This window comes from Calidris pugnax, unplaced genomic scaffold (genome assembly GCF_001431845.1).
Source record: "Calidris pugnax isolate Ruff unplaced genomic scaffold, ASM143184v1 scaffold1, whole genome shotgun sequence".
Lineage (NCBI taxonomy): Eukaryota > Metazoa > Chordata > Aves > Charadriiformes > Scolopacidae > Calidris > Calidris pugnax.
Genome location: NW_015090800.1, coordinates 4,870,032 through 4,891,423, shown reverse-complemented (window position 1 = coordinate 4,891,423; position 21,392 = coordinate 4,870,032). Strand labels below are relative to the sequence as shown.

At 45.8% G+C, this 21,392-nt stretch overlaps 1 protein-coding gene across 1 annotated transcript in view; it reads right to left on the bottom strand.

The window, feature by feature from the left end:
- The window catches only part of CACNA2D4 (calcium channel, voltage-dependent, alpha 2/delta subunit 4), a 136,091-nt gene that overhangs the window by 112,499 nt on the left and 2,200 nt on the right, over positions 1-21,392 (bottom strand). Inside the window, exons 2-9 of the mRNA XM_014937494.1 lie at positions 17,578-17,659; positions 10,988-11,104; positions 9,431-9,490; positions 7,681-7,843; positions 5,317-5,448; positions 4,202-4,262; positions 3,508-3,658; positions 1,181-1,255 (exon numbers count right to left, since the gene is read on the bottom strand). Coding sequence (XP_014792980.1) covers positions 1,181-1,255; positions 3,508-3,658; positions 4,202-4,262; positions 5,317-5,448; positions 7,681-7,843; positions 9,431-9,490; positions 10,988-11,104; positions 17,578-17,659 — 841 coding nt within the window. The remainder of the gene's footprint in view (positions 1-1,180; positions 1,256-3,507; positions 3,659-4,201; positions 4,263-5,316; positions 5,449-7,680; positions 7,844-9,430; positions 9,491-10,987; positions 11,105-17,577; positions 17,660-21,392) is intronic.

The window sequence follows — 21,392 nt, the reverse complement described above, 5'->3', positions numbered from 1 at the left end:
TGATGAGTTTCAGGCAGGGTGCTCCCTTCGACCAGGGGAGGAAAGGGTAACCTGGAAAAGTGCTGCTGGGCTTCTGATCCTTCACTGCTGCTGGCAGGGCAGTGCTGCACCATGATGGATGGAGGTGGGAAAGTCAAGTGTCTGCTCCATTGGTAGTGCCATCATGGTGCACCTACGCCCATGCACCCACGACAGGTCTGCGTTTCTCAGCCTGTGGGCTATGAACCATTGTTGGTCCATGGAACATCATGCAAGGGACAAAACTATTAGAAATCAGACTTTCCCTTATCTACCCCTTCAAGAAAAAGAAACAAACTAAAAAAACCCCAGAAACCAAAAACCCATGTTCCTGTGCATGCAAGAGCTACAGGATTGTGAAAAAAGAAAACGGGTAAACAAGCATCCAAATTTTAACAGACATTGATATGATTGCGAATGAAACCCTCAGAAAGTGCTCTCTGTTGAATGGAGAGTCCCCAAAAGGCTAGGGATTCCTTTGGGAAACACTGCAGGAGACGTCACTCTGTGACCCAAGGCTAAGCTGGGAAAGAAATTTGGAGAGAATAATGGTTGTTGAAGACAGGGAGGGATGAGCTACTTCTGTTTCTTTAATACAGAGAGAAAAAGGAAGAAACACACAGTAAGAGCAGCTGAAAATACAAGTCAGGCCAGAAGGGGGTGGAGAAGCCAGATACAGGCTGACCACCTCAGGGCTGCTGAACCCTCCTGAATCAGAGCAGCAAACCCCCTCATCAGAGAAAGCTTGCTGGCAGTCCAGCCTGGCAAAGGATCAGGCCAGGCTGAGAACACATTCAGTGGGAAAGGGCTGATTTTTCTCCTGAGGGCTGAGGATGTGGGGTTTCAAAGCTGGAGAACCTTTGCCCTCTGCATGCTGTTTTACTGCAGCAGTCTGGGCCAGGTCCGCCCGTGCTCCAGCAGCTGTGGTGCCCAGTCTGTTGTGATACAGGAAAGCTGGTTGCTGCTGATGAGCTGGCCAACTAACCTGATGTTTCAGTGGCTTTGTGTAAGTGAAGGTGAACCACACACCACACACCATTGAACTTGGTGCTCATTTCTGAAATGCAAATTTCTGGGAGGTGGTTGTTTCTTGTCACAGCATCTTAACCCCACGTACTTAAAAGAACTACCTGAATAATACCAGTAGGAGCCTGGTACTCACCTCTCTGTTATCTCTGTCTGCTTGGACCAGGATACCCTTAAAACAGGGTTCGATAAAATGAACATAATCATTGTACTGCAAAGAGAAAATGAAAAGAAAGGGGTTGTAATGGGAGAAAATTCACAAAATGGTTTCATGTCATAGGTGGATGTTTTGAAAACGGTATGGAACATGATGCCATTTTATACATATTTCCCTTCAGAATAGTTTGTAGTGATCATGACAAATTATAATTTTGATAAATCTCATATTTGTTTAAATAATGTGTTAGAACTCGGCAAAACCATAATTATCTGGGCATATTTACACATGAAAAGTTACTGTTTTTTTCCACTCGCTCTCTAGAGATCTTCTCCACACTCTATTACCTTGTGCCTCTGGCCTTGTTTCTAGCACTATTTGCACACATTTTTGACTTCTGGAGACTGTGTGAGTCCCCAGTTGCCAGCTGAACCTTGCAAGTGCTTTTGTAGCCTAAAGTCTGATGACCCTGGTGCATGGCTGAGCAATAAGATATACAGTTACCACACATCCACTCAACTGTGATAATTAGTGGGGTGCATGCTTCTAGCCTGATATATATATAGCAATGCCTTTGATAGAGTCTCCCACAGTATCCTCCTGGAGAAACTGGCTGCTCATGGCTTAGATGGGTATACTCTCCACTGGGTTAAAAACTGGCTGGAGGGCTGGGCCCAGAGAGTGGTGGTGAATGGAGTCAAATCCAGTTGGTGGCCGGTCATGAGTGGTGTCCCACAGGGCTCGGTACTGGGACCCGTTCTCTTTAACATCTTACCACAAAAAAGACATTGAGGTGCTGGAACGGGTCCAGAGAAGGGCAACAAAGCTGGTGAGGGGTCTGGAGAGAAAGACTTATGAGGAGAGGCTGAGGGAGCTGGGGGTGTTCAGCCTGGAGAAAAGGAGGCTGAGGGGAGACCTTATCGCGCTCTATAACTACCTGAAGGGGAGGGTGTAGAGAGGCAGGGGTCGGTCTCGTCTCCCAAGTCACAGGAGATGGGACAAGGGGAAATGGCCTCAAGTTCCACCAGGGGAGGTTTAGATTGGATATTAGGAAACATTTCTTCACCGAAGGGGTTATCAAGCATTGGAAAAGGCTGCCCAGGGAAGTGATTGAGTCACCATCCCTGGAGGTGTTCAAAAGACAGGTAGACATGGTCCTCAGGAATATGGTTTAGTAATTTTTATTTCCTCTTTCTTATTTATTTTTTTTGTCAGAGTGAGGTTGATGGTTGGACTAGATGATCTTTAAGGTCCCTTCCAACCTAAACGATTCTATGATTCTGTATGTAAGGTAAAACATGCCAGTGTACACCTTTTCCCACAAGGTTCAAAAGAGCTTAACTAAAAGGCCACTGATGTTCAACTGATAAGTAGGAGCTTAGGTCAGGCTTTAATGTGCCTGAGCCAGTAGGTTCTTGGTGTGAGTACAGTAAAGGAATGTATATTATATGCTCTTTCTGGGATTGTTTTTGAAGAACAGATATTATTTCAAACTCCTTAATGACTTCCCTCCACTTTTCTGCCAACACTGTTCATTCTTCCACCTATCCAGTCATATAAAGACAGAGCTGTCACCACTGGACTTTCTAACTATCTTACACAATAAGAAGCTGTCAATAAAAAGTAAATCAGTGACCATGCTCTGGCAAACTTTTATAACAAGGAACCTGAGGAAAGAGATGGCACTTTAATTAGTTTTGAAAATTAGGAGGCGAGCAGCCATTTGCCTTTAACCTGACACCAAACCCCGAGTCTTGGCATGGATCATGGAAAAGTTTTGCTTTCTTTGGTCAGTGGTGCTGGTTCTCTGTGGGTAACTGGCTCATCCTCACCCTGGCCAGGGCTTAAAAAGCGAGAGAATAACACTGAGCAACCTGACCATACTCCATGCAGGCCTGCTCTGGTTGATTCTGAACTGGATTTCAGGCTTGCAGGATGCTGGTGCACAAAAAGGCATATGGTGATAATTTTCTAGCCAGAAAACATTATCCTGAGGTTTATACTGCTCCAGTATTATGATATGCTAGGTGAATTTATTAGCTTGGGTCTCTGTTAGCTCAGGTGTCTGTACAGGAGTTTGTTATCTGTTGCAGTCACATCTGTAGGTAAGCAAAAAGATGACTACACTACTAGCGGCTGCACATGAAACTGACTTCCCATGGGTAATTGGATTTAATCCCCCATCCACCATAGTTACTAAGTGTTGTAGTTATGCCACTGTAATGCCTGTGGTGTGCTAAGGGGACTGAAGGGTTGGTATGAGGCACAAGGACGACAACTCAGCACTGGAAATGGGGCATACTTACTGCAATGATGTTGACAAAGTCATTTTCTCCCAGAGTATCTAAAATGGTGACGATGGTGTGTTTGGCAATGGTCATCCGCAGGCCCTTCATGCTCCCGCTGACGTCCACGATGATGACAATGTCCTTGGGAGAGGTGGCTGCTTGGATGTACCTTTATAAAAAGAGGAATACGAATAAGCAGGATGAGTCTACAGAGAAGAAGAATGCTAGGTGTGCTGCTATGACATGATGCCAGCCACAGCATAACATACACCATGAGGGCAACTATCCAGTAGGGTCAGGCTGCACATCTGATGAGTCCCTTCCTACCAACCTGCCTTTTCCTGCCATCCACAACATTTCACTTCCCACATTGGCAAGTGCTGGGCCTGCTGCAGACATATGTCCAGATTCAGCAGAGTGACAATTGCTAAAACCTTCTTTAGCCATGCTGAGTGGACTGAGCAAACGCTCCACATTTCTGGAGTCTGAACAGTCTTGTCCTTCCAGTTGAGAATTATAAGGAAGGATACACTGGCAGTGATTTCCATGTGGCACGTGTAGGATGCCTGGATGGCAACCTACATCGTTTATGTACCCCTCATCTCTTGCAGGAGCAGCATGGGGCAGTAACTGCTGATCAGCAGCTCACCAAGATGTCACCTTGGAAAAGAGAGGGTAAGATGCTTTGGCCAAGTCCCTCCAAAACTCTTACCATCCACGATTCCTGCAGTCGAAGGAGATGACTCCATTCTCATCTGGTAACCACTTTATTCCTGAATGGAACAGCAAAATGAGCAATCAACACACATAGACAGACAAGCATCTGCTCCCCACTCCCCAGGCACCTGCACTTCTGCTGTTCACTGCTGAGACCCGGCTACCCTGCAGGGTCATGCAAGTCTGGCCAGCAATAGCAACGGCCATTCTGCAGAAGTACAAGCAGAGCTGTGTGGTCTTCAGCAGTTCTCAGTAAACTGTTCGTTAAATTTCTATAAAAAAATGTACCTAGACATAGTCTGTTCGAATCTGGGGAGAAATTGCACTTAGTTTTAACTTTCTGCCACTTTGATGTAGTTCTCAGCAACATCTTTTTTCCCCAAGGGTGGTTGAGTGCATAAAAAAGCAGCAGCAGTGACAAGGACACGTCCCAGATTCCCTGCTAAAGGCTCTGTTCACAGTCATCTCTGCTCTCCCCTTCCACAACACGTGACAGGTCACAGAACAAGGGCATGCAGCCATCTGACGGAGGGGCCACCAGGCCAAGCTGCAGCTGGGGAGGAGCTCGTGGGTTCCTCCAAGCACAGGGCCTCTCTCTCTTGCTCTGTGACCTTATGTGCCATGTGCAGCTGGCGAGTGGATAACAAGTCAGGCCAACCAGCTGCATCTGCCATGTGTGGCCTTGGAGATGGAAAGAAGCTGTGGCCCCTACTAAATACCAGAGGGAACACAAGACAGGGTGCCCTAGTGCAACCTCCACACCCTACCTGTGAGATTCACTGTTCCTGCCATGGTCCTTTGTGAGCTTTTTGGAGGGCAGTCTGCCCAAGGCACACCCCTGCAAGTAGACTCCTCTGGGGTCACAAGGACAACATGCTCGGGGGGCTGGTCCACGGAGGAACAAGGGTTTTGTAACTGCTGTGGACACTATTCCTTCAGCCTAAGCAGCAGCAGCCCATGCACCGAGTATTTTTTGTTCACTGCACCCTGCCCTTCACGGGGACGTGCTGTCCACAAATTTCCCTGATTGGGCTTTTCCACAGCACAGCACCCGTCCTGCAAGACCGTTGCTTTGCACTGAAAGAATGAAGAAGATCTCTGCTCTTTTACCTGGGTAGAGCCTGAAGAATCCAGTGGAGCTGCCAAAGTACTGCCATGTCAATGTGGGATCCCTTTCAAAGTTGTCCACAAAAATAGGATTCAAGGCTTCTGACATGTAAACGCCATTCAGAATGTCAGGGTCTGTGAGGGAAAAGAATAGAAAATAGGGAAAAAAGGTGTGCAAAAGAGAGGACACCCACACCATCCCTGATGGAGGAAGGGAATGGGAACAAAGGCAACCCCAGGAGGAACACAGACTTGTCCAAAGGCAGTTTTCATCATGGTCTGCAAAAGCCACATCCCTTTATCCCAATCTCTCCGCAGACAATGACAGCTATCCCCTTGTCAGCCACTTTCCACCAGGCATCATAAAGGTTATTGGATGCACCATCCAAGTAAATCCTAGAAGGCAGGTCACCACTGGCCACTACAGGTGATCTCAGCTTGGCCATTATGCTATTATCCCCAATTCTTTTTCAGTCCTTGTCTGCCCTTGACCATTATGTCTAGCTGCAAGAGAGCTCTGAGAGACACAGGGAAACCAGCACTGTGCTGAATACAACTGGCACACCGTAGGGGCAGGACTCAGCTGCTGCCTAAGAGGTGACCTGTGGCTGTTGCACCACTAAGTGGAACAGCCTTTCTACAAAGAGTGTTCATATTTATGCTAGATGTAATCACCTAAGACAGAAGAGCTCTAGGATTTATGTGCTGTTTCTCTCTCTCCCTCCGTCCCCTCTTTTTCCCCAACAATTCTTTCTTTTCTTCTGCCTGCTCTTTCTTTCACAAAGCCTGAGCTGTCCTCTTTTGCCCCGATCACATCAAAATCAGTAGGAAGTTGCAGGCTTGCAAGAACTCATGAGACTCACTGTATATTTGGTGTCTGTGTTGACTCATTGCCACAGGAGACCAAACACAGCAGTGGCAATAGAAACAGGGAATTATAAGAATCTGGTCATTTTAGGATTAACTGCATTAAGGTTGAAACGGATGGGGCTTTGACCTACCACTTCCTGTTTAGTCACTTAGTAAAGGTGGTTTTGGTCAAAATAGGGGAAAAAATTGAGCTGTGACTCCCCAGCGATGAACCCAAAGTAAATCACGCGGGAAGGGAGCCAGAAGAGCCCAGGAGGAGCCCCAGGCATGGAAGGAACCACCCTCCTCCTCCTCATCCTCCAGCCATAGACAGAGCAGCTGGATGGTTTGTGTCAAGATGTACAGGCAAGAAATCAGCTAGCTGGGCAGTGCCTCTCTGTTCTCTCTGACAGTGGCCATTCGGCCACCTCTCTCTATGCTGCTGTAGGCAGCAGCCTACTTCATGTGTCTCTGCTGTAGATACCCGTAGCCAGCTCTGCTGGTGACTCTATTGTGCACAAGATTTTAGTGTCTGAGGCTGTCAGACCAGATGGAATTAATTTAAAATCATGGGAGAAATAGAACTCCCTCTATTGTCCCTCTAAATAACGTAGCAGTTGTGAGCACAGTCACCAGGCGCCTGCCCCATCTGGTCCTGAAGATCGTAAATGAGCTCCATCTATGAGAGAAGTAACAATGTTGGGGTTTTTTTTCTTGCCAAAACATATGCAAGGGGAAGAGCTGATGGGGAGGTAGGGAAGGAGACAGTTCAGGCAGCTTCAAATGTTGGTCAAAAAGAGCAGTAAACTTAGGACAATCGCAACTGGTGTCTCAGCCTGCAGATTTGGCAGTGTATGGACCAGCTGGAGATGGACTGGTTTATGGTGTGTAGCTGAAGTGGTGTGAATGTGCAGGGGGAGAGGACACAGTTCAGGCACAGATGAGGCCAAGTGAATCTTGGTGCCTCCCTGGGCTCCTGCAGGTGCCAAAGACTTGCTGAGAATGGAAAATAGCCCAGAACAGTCACATCACAGTAGCAGTTGTCAATTACCCCCAGTCTCCTATGTGTATGCTCACTGGGAATAAAGAGTCTCCCAGTGAGGTATTAGTGCCTCATAACACAAAGGTACTTGGGGTCTAAATTCTCAGATGAAATCAATTAAACCCTAGACACCTGAAGACCTTGAAAGATCTGATCCTTTGTACCGAGTAACAGCTGCCAATAAATTCACATCACAGTTTGTTTCACAGTATCTTTGGTTGGGTAGATGAACCCAAGGAGACCATACTGCCTGCCTACTTACTCTTACAGGCCTTCTAAGAGCCAAAGAGCACTGTAAATTCCAAGAGCACTGCAGTCACAGTGGGAGACTACAGCAAAGATATGACCATGCCTTGGGACAGTACCTTTCCAGCTCTGTTTTCTGCCAGTTTTTTTCTGTTCTCATCTTTCTTTCAGTATTATTAGTAGTAGTTTCCACAGCAATCTACTAGTAGTGAGAAAGTAGAGGCCATTACCTTTGTTGTAGACATTGGTGGGGAGCTGGATATCACTGTATGTTGTGTTCACCAGCAGGTTATTGAAATGCTCATTTGGCTCCAAAATGAATTCATCTCCAAGCTCCACATAATTGTCATTTTCATCCTTCTCATTAATCAGGAGAGAGTTGTAGTAATCAAACTGTTGATGAAGACAATGGAAAAGAGAAAGGCAACAAGAGAGAATATGACAGACTATTACCACTACTGCCTGAAAAAGATGCTCTTTATAACATAAAAAAGGGATGTCTGGAGAATTTGGGCTTTGAATAGGATCAAATGAGCTGCAAACGAGCCATTACCAACTAAAAAGTGTCAAGCTGCCAAAGTGATGGTTTCTGCCCAGTTTCTTATTGTCAGGCGCCCACATGACTGAAAGCTTGGTTGTCACTGGCAGCAGAAGAGCCACCTGAGAGCAAAGGGACACAATGACAGATTCCCGTGGTCCCTTAGAGATATTTAAGTGACTAACCAGAGAGCTGGAGTGTGTCACTGTGTCTGGCTCCCAGATTTGCTACAGGGCATGTCAATGCTGACCTTATTTGCCCTGTCTCTACAGCGGTCATTTACTGGAGTTAACTCCTGATGTATATCCAGCCAGGATTATCCCCTCACTCTGTCACTCCAAGCAGAAGGTGCTCGTCAAGAGCAAAGGATAGAGCAGAAGGTGCTCAAAGACAACCCAGTTTTCCCCCTGTGAATGGCCGCTGGGGATTTAACATCTACAATCACTTTAGTATCTTCAGGACGCACTTCAGCCTTGGGTAACACATTTTTTAAGATTTTTTTGTTGACTTTAGCTGAGGGCAGAGGTTGTTTGTTATTTAAGGATTTATGTTCAATCACTAACAGTACTCAGGGGGTGTGAACTCTTTGTGCAAATACAGGGTCATGTACCTCAACTCACCCATGCTCCTTACTGTGAATGCAGCTGACCCAGCTAGGATGACTGTAATGTGATTCTTAAGTAAAGTGGTAGGAGAGGTGAAATTGGTAAATAACTTGATTTCAAGAAGCATTTTCATTCCCACCCTTTCCCAACATGGAGACATGTGCTTGCAGGGGTAGCCTGTACTTCTGCTAAGCACTCTGCTTGCACAGCACAGGACAGTGGACTTCCCTCATCAGAGTTTTCACTCCAGTTCCTTTCACCAGCAATAATCCCATAGTTTGGCTACAGTTTTTGACAGAAAGCCAATTATCCAAATTGCTTGGGCAGCACCATGCTTTCACCTAACAGGGAATCCTGACAAGCTGGTGTCTGCAGGGTAGAAAAAAGATGATGGGAACTGTTGAGGGAGATGGTGAGAAACTCAGTTTATTGGGATTAACATTTTGCTGTGGGCATTTTTAACAACATCCTCCTCATTGCTCATACACACCCAATTTTTAGTTCATTTTCCAGTCAAGTAACCCATAAAGTGCCAGCTAATTTGCACTAACACATCACATAATGACAACCTTGGTGTGTAGTAAATGTAACGCCAGTAACATCATGCAATCCAATGTCCTCCCTAATCCTTCCCCTCCCAGAGCCAAAGGGAAGATATTACTAATTTTGGGATCTGCCAAGGGAATTGCTTACTCATACTGGTTTCTAGACAAGCTGTGTCCTGAAGACAAGGAAACTCCTAGGAGCCTGAGGTGACTGGGTACTGCTGGGCCTGCCTTTTGGCTAGTCTCTCTGAGGGTGCGTGTTATATTTTGTGATTTACAGAGATAAACTTACCTCCAGTGAGGAGTTGTACTCATGGTTCAGATCTGCATCTTCTGCTGCTTCCACCAACCTCTAATGCAAGCACACAGAAAGAAAGATGAGGGGGTCCTGTGGAAAGCCCTCCAAAAGCTCCTCCAGCTGTACCAGCCATTCACACAGTTAGTGAAAAGACACATGACTGCCTCCTTCTCCACAATACAGTCACAGGGCTGTAAACTTCCCTCTTTCCCTCCTTTTCTGCTGACCTGTCATTCTGTGCTGCAGCTTTACAGCTTGGAAGGTATCTTCACAGCTATTTATTGCCAAGTGTATTCATACCTACTTACTCCAGAGTCCCTACTAAACCCCTGAGCAATCTCAGATATCACAGGGCATATACAAACAGAAACATGTCCATTTAGAGAAACAACAGCCAGAGATTTAATTTCATTTTCCGTGAACCCTTCCAAAAAGCCATGGGAAAGGCATTTCAGACCCAGCCTGATGTCAGTAGCTCATCAAAGGGAAAGGCCTTGTGGGAGTCTCAGTCTGGTATTGTTACCAAGACAAAGACCATGACTTGATTTCATAAAGGGCTCTGCGATGCTGTGGCCATTTATAAGCTCTTACCATTTATGGAAGGCAATATAATCAACTGGTGTTCTCGAATATGATGCTTCAGGGCACTAATTCTCAATTGGTACAGACTGGGAAGGAATCCAGCTAAACATGTACATGTTTTCAGAGTTGCACAACCAGCGACAGTCTCAGCAAAACAGCTTTTTGCTCCTTCACAAAGGATAAGGCAATCCAAGTGTTGGAAAAGTCTGGCTATGAATTTAACGTTATGGGCCAAAGCTCTGGGTCTAAATATGCCCACATTTCACTTTGAGATTCAAATGATGTGTTTCTGGATGACTTTTCCACATTAGATGCCTTAAACAGTCAAGGCTTTGTAACTACAGAAATATGCTTTTCATAGTGGGTAAATATAAGGCAATATGATAGATCTTTAGATGCAAGAAGTAAGAGGGGCCATAACGATTACCTGCTCTGATCGCCAACACAGCAACAGCTAAAGGCCTCTTGCCACCTCCTCCCTGCTTCCCCAAGTACACAACATGAAATCCAAGCACCTTCCTTGCAGCTGGTGCTCAGGGGCTGCAGGAATTTCCCTCGAGCTCCCCACACAGCTGAAACCAGCTACCAGTCTTCAATGGCCGGAGTGCATTATGCAAGGATGAACTTATTTTTCACTTGTGAGAGGTTTTTCCTCTTCAAACAGCTCTTTTCTTCTAAAAGAGTGTTCGTTCCCTCACATTTATTCCTAGACTTTGTTTTTATCTTATTTCCTACTTCGGGCTGAGGGAGAAGCCAGCATTCCCTTGTCTGAACGCCCACATCCTCCCACCAGTGTCTACTTAAAGCTCAGATTGAGCAGCCAGCTGCACCAGCAGGCATTTGCTCGAGCAAGGAAGTCCTCATGCAACCTCTGTGCCCACACACTCCCGGTACAAGCAGAAGGCCTCTGTCTACAGCTCTGGGGCTGACGGGAAGAGGACTTCCTTCCCATAAACCCCATGGTCATACCTCAACGGCTTCGACCTTCCTACGGAGCATGCTTTCCATCTGCTCTGAGAACTTCTTCACCAGCTCCAAACCGTCCACCTCTTTGATCTTCAGAGTTGGCTCCACATCTTTGTACTTCTACCCAAGGGAAAGCAGAAAGTCCTGCTGAGCAGGCGGCTTATAAGGAGAGGGATGAATCTATTATTGTTAGCTGGGTATTGTCATTGGTGAAGAAAGATGTGTTGAAAGAACTGGTCTGATTTACCACCTTCTCCCATCTTTGCCTTTCCTCCCTTTTCACCCCATAATTTGGGTGTGTGCAGATCACTGGCCATAACACAAAGGATTTTGACTAAGTAAAAGCAACCGATCCAATTGTGAGCTTGTGACTTGTTGAAAATAGCAGTGTGCCCAAATCTATTGGTACCTACATTTAAGAGAGAGAAGTGACGGCAGACTTCTGAAAACCTAAAATACACGTTGTGCTTACATCCATAATAGCATTTTATGCATCACAAAGCTGAAGTTTACTCAAGGCAGAAGAAAGTGGAAGGGAACAGAGCTGTATGCTGTCATTACCTCACCTCCTATGTCACATGTGCTCTGGGGCACCAGTGGGAGAGATGTCACGCTAGTGCATGTCCTCTCCTCGCACAGCACCATCATACCTGTAGGGTGACTTGTCAGGGCTGCAGCAAGAAGAGTCTGCTCAGTGCTTAGGTAGGAGAGTGCCAGGGAAAGGTCAGGGAGGCAGTTGTGGTGCTACTTACTCAGCACACATGAGCGTGCTTTGGGCCAAGAGCATCACAGAGGCCATTCCTGGAAACTAGGAATTACGAGTAGGGCTACTTAGTGCAGCCTCCTCTCCTCTGGGAGAGATGGTGTAATAAGGAGGATCTGGATCTGACAGCTTTAGAGAGAACCAGTTTCTTCTGACCATGTTTCAAATAATCTAGGCATTAAAAATCTGAGAGTACTCCTAAACTGGGTAACTGTAATCTGCCTCCCTAAATCTGCCCTTTCAAGACTGGATACAATGGCTTTTATTTCGCCTTTTAAAAAATCTGAAAGCCAACAGAGATAGGCAGAAAGGAAGAGGGGGGAAAAACCTACAAAAGGACACAATATGATTAACCTACTTCAGAAAAGACAAAGCCTTTTCTTCCCAGCAACGTGGAAGTGTGAAGAGCAACTGATTGAATTTCCCTTGTCCCTCATCATCATTTCTCTCTGCAGAATGTACACATCCCCTCCATCTTTGTGGTGTATTAGCACCCTAGCAGCAATCTCAGCCTGGGCTGGGCTTCTTACACTGGTACAAAATAACGTGGTGAAAAGGGTAGGGGGGCGGCGGGGGCTTTAGTGGCACTTTTGAATTAGAAGAAAGTGGGAGGGAAGGACTTTGCGTGTCTTTAGGGTAAGCGAGTGGATCTCCTTTTGTTCCAGGAGCTCATTGACCATTTGAGAAGGCGGCTGAACAGCAAGCAGAGGGAGAAACGCCTCAAGGATGGGACAGGCTGAGGAGGTCAGACAGAAATAGCAGCAGCAGCATCCAGCCTGCAGCAGGCATGGCGGGGAGGCTGCTCGCTCTGTCTGGCGTGATTAACGGCGAGGGTTTTACTGGATTAAAAACGCCAAGGCCTCGCATCCCCTCTGCTGCAGCTGGGTAGCAGGGATGGGGCGGGGGAAGAGGAGGAAGAGGTCAGGTTGAGCATGAAGGTTAGCGTAACCATGCTGCCAAAAGAGAGATGTGCAACAACCATCCTCCCCCCCTGCCCCGTGTCCCCGACCGAGGTCCCTGGCTGCTGCCATCCCAGACGGTGCCTGTCCCATTTAGCTCCATGTCATGGGTTGGTTGGGAGGGAAGTGATCTCTGTCACGCTAGGCTTTAATCAGGCCCTCCTCGGGGGGAGGAGGGTAATCTCTCCTGGGAAAGCTGGTGAAGGGAGGGGGACACACACCACACAAGCACGGGCAAGCACGCGCTTTACAAAGTGACCTGCCATCAGTTACCTTGGGTCATATCTTGAATTAAAGAAGAACAGGGCTCTTCACCTCTCAATTATTTCTTTAATGTGCTTTTGACACATTAGCAAGCAGATGTTATTGGGGTAAAAGTAATCACAAGCAGTCTGCTAATACTGTACACACTTCTCAGCCCTGGAAACTAGCCAGAGCTGGGAAGACAAAAAATAACCCACAACCAACCAAAAAAAAAAAAACCAAAAACAACTTACTGCAAAGTTTCATCTGGCTGTGAGGAATGTACCAGATTTGAGCTCAGATCTCCTTGGAGCTTTTTTCCTACAAATGATCCACCAAACCATCCACAAATCTTGTGCTATTAATGAATCTTCACTGCAAGGGTTCCCAAAGGTAGGCAACAAAGCATTGTCTGTGATTTCAATACTGGTACCAGACAACATGGCTGAAAATACGCAGCAAATGTCAACACAGGTGTTGTAGCCAACCAAGATTAACCTGCACAACCTGAGTTTAGGGATCAGGTTATCAGATCATTATAATTTACAGAACAGGAATCAGCTGCAAGCTTGGGAGCACTGGCTGAAAGGATCTGATATTGAAAAGGTGCCAAAAAGTTAGCTCTGCTCTAACAGAAAATATTTTCATATTCATCTAGTACTTAGTATTCCCTTAAAACAGCAGGAGCAGTTCATTATGATTCTCCTTCCGCAGTGATGGGGGTGGTGATTTAAAAGTGGGAGATCCAGGATTCAGTATCTTAAGTTTTATCTGTGAGCAGGGATATATCACCAAATATATTTTCTCATTCCCACCTCCATGAAATTTAGCCCATTGAAGTACAGTGTGTTACATTACTCACTCCTAGTGAAACTATATTAAGAGTGTGAAAGACGTTCCTTTCATCTTCACCCAGGAATATGTCTTGAGTGAAATTCTTTAATTTGACTGTTCTTTGCCATGTAGTTTTTTGTAGTGCTTTCTAGTAATTACATAGTTGGAGCCAAGCCCTGCTGTCCTTTCTCAGCCCTATCCACTGGGGAAGGCAATCAGCACCTCAGCTACAGAAAGAAGCAGAAGGAAATTCCCAGAAACACTTATAATGCATCATTAACATAGTAGAAGAAAAGCCAAATTTTGGGTCTGCTGAAGTTGATAGTGTTTATGTCACTTGGAGTCAAACTCTGAAAAGCCCAGAACCACCGCGGCATCCTTCTGGCATGGCTGCCATCGGTGACCTCATCCCTTTGGTCACTGCTGGGCCAACTGGAGCAGCTGGACTGTGACAAACAGGCTGAAGCAGCCACAGATTTAAACTTTCTGTTCCTTAGCTCTGGGAGATGCTACTCCCCTTCCCCTGCACAGCCTTTCACATTGCCTCTTTGCTCTGGCTGTCCTAGACCCCGGCCAACGTTTTAATACAGAACCACCATCTCTGAGCCAGGCTGGTAAGCCAGACAAGTGTCCAAGCTCATCTTAACTTCTGCTGCATACTGGTCAAGAGAACACTATGAATGTTTCAGGCATCAAACCAAAACCACTCTTCAACTTTTTCTACCTCTGTGAGGTTTAATCTGATGGTATCTTGACTGCTTGGGACATAAAGCAACCTGAAGGCTTTTTCAAAGTTCTCCGATCCAGAGAGAGAACCTGTCCTTGTGGATTGAAGGGATGTCTAATGGTTCACCAGGTCCCTGGGAGCAATAAAGCCAGTAAGAAATTGAGTGTTTGGGTTTGTAACGTGACATCAGGGTACTTCTGGGGGAAAAACAAAAAAACCCAAAGAAATCCAAACAAACTCAAAGCCACAAAAGGAAACTTATGCTAAATATTAAAGAGAAGGTTTACATGGAAAATATTGAATAAGTGCAAAATTATGGCTGAACAATTAAGCAACAATAAGCTAGTTACTTCAAGCCTATTACGCACAAGAGAGACATGAAGTCAGATTCAAAGGTGCTGTTAGCTCTCAGCTTGTATTTCCTCAAAAGCAAAACATCCATTGACTTAAGCAAGCACCAAGGAAAGAATCTGGGCCTCTACACTGTGCTCCCCACCCTTCTGCTGGTCTGCGTATACTCATGCGCACAGAGAAATATTTCATGGGAAAACAAGGCAATAGCCCCCCAAAAGAAAGGTGCCTGTGGATCACATGTGCTTGGATTTCCAGACTTGGTACATTTGGCTCCCCAGGCTGGGCTTGCCCACAGTCTGCACCAGTGAGGTGATCCACATGAAGCCATTCAGGGTCTGCCAAAGCGCACCTCCTGGGGCATGAAAACATTGCCTACCAGTGAAAGATTTGCCTGTGTCATCCTGAAGGTGTCCTTCTCCAGCACTATCGGTGTCAGCAATTCAAAAGGACACCTTCAGGGCGATTCCTGCTTGGAGAAACTAATTTGTGAGAAGGTGTCTGATCCAGTGCTTACTAAAGGAGTGGAGACAGAGAAGGACTGAAGTGGGTGCTGACCTGTCCTCTCCTATTTCACTAGTCCCAGGGAAATGAGAGGATGTCCCTGGCACGAGGAGCAGGACTTGAGGGGAGAAACATAAACCTGTTTAAACTGCTTAAGTAAAGTTTGGGCAGGGCAGAACATGCGTTTAGGAGATGACTCTGCTGGAAAGTATTAACACAGCAAGGTTACATCAAGCCCATTGGTACCTCCTGCTGGAAGTGGTGATGGTGACTCACTGAAGGGCATTTCCCCTCTCTGAGTCACAGGTGACACTGTGTCCTGCTCAGGGGTGTCCAGGGACTGTGCAAAGCACAATCAATCTCTGCTGCATCCAGGTCCCAACACACACAAGAGCAAGCCAGACACCTTCCCCTCTCCAAGAACAACCCCAAGTGGATGTGGACTGGGGCTTGCAAGTGCGATTGTTTTATAAGGCTGTCAGAGCACCAGGGAAATATAGCTCTGCCTTGACTCCCCTTGACACAAATGCTAGACTGGATTTGGTAACATTCATGCTTCTTTTTAATCAGAAATTAGTTTTCTTTGCTTCTAATGAATTACACCAAAGGCTGACAGAGTTGTGAACCTTTGTTAAAAATTTGGTTGCCATGGCTATAATTTTTAGTGGTATTATAGTAGCATCTACAGGTCCCATATAACCCCTATCCCAAAGAAATCGTGATCTCAAGAGTCAAAACATAGCGAGGACAGAGGGAGGTGAAATGACCTGGTGCAACATCTCCAGACGGCTAACACAGCACAACTATCTTGACACACACCTCAGTGCCACATCTGCTGTCCTTGGCCTCCACTGTTAACTTTAGCAACACTGGTATTTTCAAATTAATCCCTGTTTTGCTTAGTCCCGCTGATTTTTAGATTTTAAGGAATGTGAACCCACTTAATCTGTTAGTAGAAGTAGCCACAGAAGCAGTGCTGAAGCACACTTATACAGCATCAGACACAGACAATCAAATAATCCTGATCTGCATCTCCTGCCCATTAGAGCTCAGGTCCCCACCAGACGTGCCTCAACAAGCCACTTTGCCTCTGGCAGTAATTTCTTGGGGATACCATGGAAGAATAGGCAATGCAGAAGCATCATCGAAAGTGCTAAAAGCCAAACTTTTCCCTGTTACTGATATCACACCACAGCTGCCTCATGATTAGGGCATGAAGTACCTATATCAGTGCTGACAATATTTTATTGCAAGGTGACATTTTCCTCCTAAGAGGAGTTGATGGTCAGTATAGATCTTTGTGATGGATGCTGAAGGCCTTCCTTGGCCAAGCCTAGCAAACACGATGCTGCAGGACCCTCTCTCTTTCTCCAGACAGAAAGCAGCACTGTGGGGACAGGGAAACAGAGGGCTCAGCAGCAAGGCAAGGCAAATGACATCCAGATCCTTTTTTGTATTTGGTTGTAGATGTTATTGCTAGAGTAAGAGGACAGAAAACAGACACCTAGAAGGCCTAAGAGGCAATGCATGGTTTATCTTAAAGAAAATATTCAGAAAGAATAAAGAAAAACGGCAGCTTCCCTACAGCTAAAAATGGGAAAATTTACTTAAAGCCCATGGAGATACACCCTTTAATGCTGGTAAAGAGTTTAGCACAACAGTCCTACTGTTTGGTGACCCAGGCAGGCAGAGCTCTGCACCTCTGGAAGATCACAGCTTCCAGGGCACCTGCCTCAGAGACCCTGTCCAAAACAGAGTTTTAAAGGCACAATTCAAAGAATTGACGAGTGACTGGAGGAAGACAGATGAGGAAGCAGAAATAAACAAGAGTGCCAGGTGTAGAACGGCAGGAGGGGAGGGACTGACATGCACTTAGGAAGGGAGGAGTGAAAAGTCAGTGTGGAAGGGCATGAACAATCAGAGGGGAATCAAGAAGACTACTGGTAAAAAGTATTTTTAAGATATGGGGCAATTTAAGTGGCATTTGTCTATGGCTAATGAAAGCAGGAAGGGCATTAAATGGATCTCCCTCTCCAGTTCATGGAGAATGGCCACAGGCCATCACTCTGTGCTTACGGATATGAACCTGCATAGTTTTGAGAGTTCTCTGGAGACCTGTACGTTTTGCTTTCTTCCACCCCAGGGGAAAACCTTGGAGGGCTACATATGGAGATGATGCAAAGCCAAGGGAACCCTCATAGCTTTTGCCTACCTTCTGCAGCAGGAGAGACCCTGAATACTTAGTCACAATGGAGTACAGCTCCCCACCAAAGGCATCTGCCCAAGACTTCACCCTAAAAGCAGGAAAAAAAGGAAAAACGGTGTTAATAATTCAAAGTCAGCAGAACCACTTGGTTCTTCAAACAGGAAAAACTCCATCTTCCTGAGTATGAACACCCTCGTATTTCTCTAAAGTCACAATAGTGGCTATGACAATGCTTTCTCCCTGAATTGTTAGCCAAGCAAGGAGTAGGGCAGGAGACAAGTGCTGGTCTTGGACATTCTGCCCAGGGCATCACCCAGTTGGGAGAAACACTGAGTTCTGCTGGTCTCAGTCACTACATTTTGACTCAGAGTGGAATTTTTCTTGTCTAACTTTAGAGGTATGAAAGTTGCACATTTGGTTTTAGATACCACCTGGTTTCCTCTATTGTTAGTAAAGTAAAATAAATAGCTCTGCAGACACTTATTTGTCTTCACTGATTGCAGACGGAGCCTGGGGTGAAGGGCGAGACACCTAATGTCAAGACTGGTGAAGAGAAATAAGAGTCAGACCTGAAAGAAATTGTCAAGATTCACCCCTTGGATTCAGTTCCTAGAGCTGCGTGAGGCAGAGACTAACGAGCCAGACGAATTCACTGCTCTCAGTGGAGATACTACAGCTTGATAATGCCAGAATAGATTATACACCTCATCATTGTAAAACACTACTCACATTTGTGCCATCCTGTAAATAACCGCTGATAGCAATACCACATGGAGACCATAAGGATGTTTAAGAGCAGCCCGAACACCAAGCCATCCAAATCAAAATAGATGGCTCTTGTAATTGACAGAGCACTTCATCAGAAATCTGTTGCATGATTCACATTAGGCAGTTCCACCTACATGCAGTTCCTTCAACAAAGATTCACTTAGGAGAGAATTATTTAATGGAATAAATGGCCTTCTCCACTTACTGGAATACACTACTTATTTACGGGGTGCTGAGCCTTACCTATGGCTTCCAGTAGATTTCCTCCAGTCCTAAGCAGCCTTTAACCTCAGGGCCTGCTTTCCCAGTGCATTGCACCCCTTTCGTGGCAGAATAACACACCGACACAGAGATGAGCTCTGGAGTAAAGCCAATGCAGCAATGGTGGAATAATCACAACCGCTAACTTTAGCCTAGGAAAGCCTGTTTAGGCTCCCCTCTTGCAAATAGAGACAGATAGGCAACTATAGGGGATCCTTTGGAGCATACATAAGGCTTCCACTCCAAGCTGTGCCTCTCTCTGCTGCCTATAAAAGGATTATAATGAGAGAGGGTGCCCTTTTTAATAGCTCCTTAATTGGCAATGAGGCACTAATTTCTAACCACTGAGTGTGATCCAGCACCAGCTGAAGACAATAAGAATAAGGGCTGCTGGTTGTCTGGGGATTTTGGGGGGTTGTTTTTTTTTTTTTTTTATAGGCAACTATAGGGGATCCTTTGGAGCATACATAAGGCTTCCACTCCAAGCTGTGCCTCTCTCTGCTGCCTATAAAAGGATTATAATGAGAGAGGGTGCCCTTTTTAATAGCTCCTTAATTGGCAATGAGGCACTAATTTCTAACCACTGAGTGTGATCCAGCACCAGCTGAAGACAATAAGAATAAGGGCTGCTGGTTGTCTGGGGATTTTGGGGGGTGTTTTTTTTTTTTTTTTTCATTTTTGGTTATTGTGTTCTGTATCTTATTTTGACACTGAGGGCTTTTATCTTTTTGTTTAATTCATAAAAAAAAAAAAAAAGGGTTATTTGCTAGGAGGCCAGGATTTATTGCCCCATATCAGAGTTATGACAGCAAGCCTAGAATAAAAGAGGGAACCAGAAACAGGGACCTCATGGGATGCTTTTCTTTCCTGTTTGTTGTAGTGACTAACGCCTTCCCTGAGGTATAAGGATCTCTGAATCAACACTTAACTCAATGCCCATCTGCTGTTGCTGGTTGTATAACTTTTATGTATGAGATGTTTTGTGCTGATATTAATTAATATTCTCCAGTCTCCCGACCTTTTACTGTTGAAAGAGAGAATCTAAGCCTGAAGTCTGGAGTAGTAACTTTCACAGGGAGGTTTATTTTCACCCCATTTTCCCCCACAAAACAATGATGTGTGTGTGATCCTGGTCTTTCTGGTTTGTGTCAGGTCTGTGGCCATGTGTCTGCCCCCTATTCCTCCCAGCCCTCATCATTTTTCAACCCAGCAGGGCGGAAGAGTCTGTGATATTCATTTCTGACTTCAGCAGAAAGATGCTATTTTTGAGGTAAAAGCTCATATTGCAATTTGAGCTTAGCAATGATCAGCCAGTAGAGAAGCCAACCACAGACACAGTTTTATAGAAAACCCAGCCCTGCTGCTTGTGGATCTGCTGGTTTGTGAAGTCCTGAAGCCCACCATGACTTGGCATTCTCTGCTTTCATAAAATCAGGAAAAGGAAAGGTGGGTTTTTAGCCTTTGAGGATGTGGCAAGAGAAGCCTAAATATATGAACCTTGAAACTTCCAGTAACAGCAGGACTCAATGATAAAAAGGCTGGGATTTGTGTAATTTCACCATTTCTATGTGGGTGCCCTAGATGCTGGATGCTCAGCCCGGGAGGCCTCTCCCAGCCTACTGAAGGCAGCAGCCCCACAGCCACTTCTGAGCCACCACTCCAGCTTGGGGGGCTGATATTTCTTCTGCTCTGCCAGGCATCAGGCTACAAACCAGCTCGCCCTGGGAGACTCAAAGGATGCGAGGAAGGAGGCAAAAAGGCAGGGGGGAGCAGAGAGAAGGCCAGGGACTGGCAGCTTTGGAAGGCTGTCTGGAAAACTAGAGGCCACACAGCAAAGAGAGGGCACAAAGGTCCCACAGCCCTACGTGATAGGGCTGAAGAGTGGGTAATTAAAAATATATGGTGGCATTTCATAGAAGTTAAAAAGGAAGCAAGTGCAGAGGCAGAAATACTCTGGCATTTACATATTTAAAAGACAATTATTTGCCTGGGAAAGGAGTGACCTTAGAGGACAGGGAAATTAAGGGCAGCCTACTGAATTTAAATAGCTTTCTTTATTTTTTTTCATAAACAAATGAGAGAAAAGGTCAGTCCAAAATTCATCAGGTTGCGGAGAAATTTCTTATAAGGCTCTGTGAGCTCAGGAGGTTTGTAGAGGCAGTAGGGGTAACCTAAAGAGTCCAGACCAGGTTGATCTTCACCCCTCTTCCCGGCATTTTCTGATGTTTCTGGTACCCCAAGAAGCAAAGGTTGAAGCATCCAGCCCCAAATCCTCACCATCCTCACAGCTGCAAGCACTTCTGCCCGTGCCATGGCCTCCTTATGAGCCAAGAAGTGTCCAGGAGGAAAGAGGAGGTGGTTTCTGTGCTGAACCTGCACCCCAGAAGCATTTCTAGGAATTGACTGAGCAGACTTTTTTGCACCGCTAGGGTTAAAGCTGAGTGAGCTTTGCAAAGATGGGAATAAGTTGGCGATGAACCAAGCGTGGTGCCGCAAAGCCAGGCATGACTGGGGGAGCAGCACAGGCTGACTTAGCCTCGTGTCACTCAACTGTGATTGAATCCAGCTGGTGCTTAAAAGCCTCTGATTTTGTGTCCCCAGAATGTTCCGGTGTAATCCATGGAGTAGGTCCATTTTCTGCTGATTTACTCCCTTTGGTCCTCCGGCCAATGTGTTTTACTGAAATTTCATTCAAAAAGGGCAACCTCTGTGTTTTAGTTAAATTCATGAGTGGATTTGAAACACCAGGAATTAATTCAGCTCTTGGTCTGCTTTTGGTAGGGGGGGGGGGG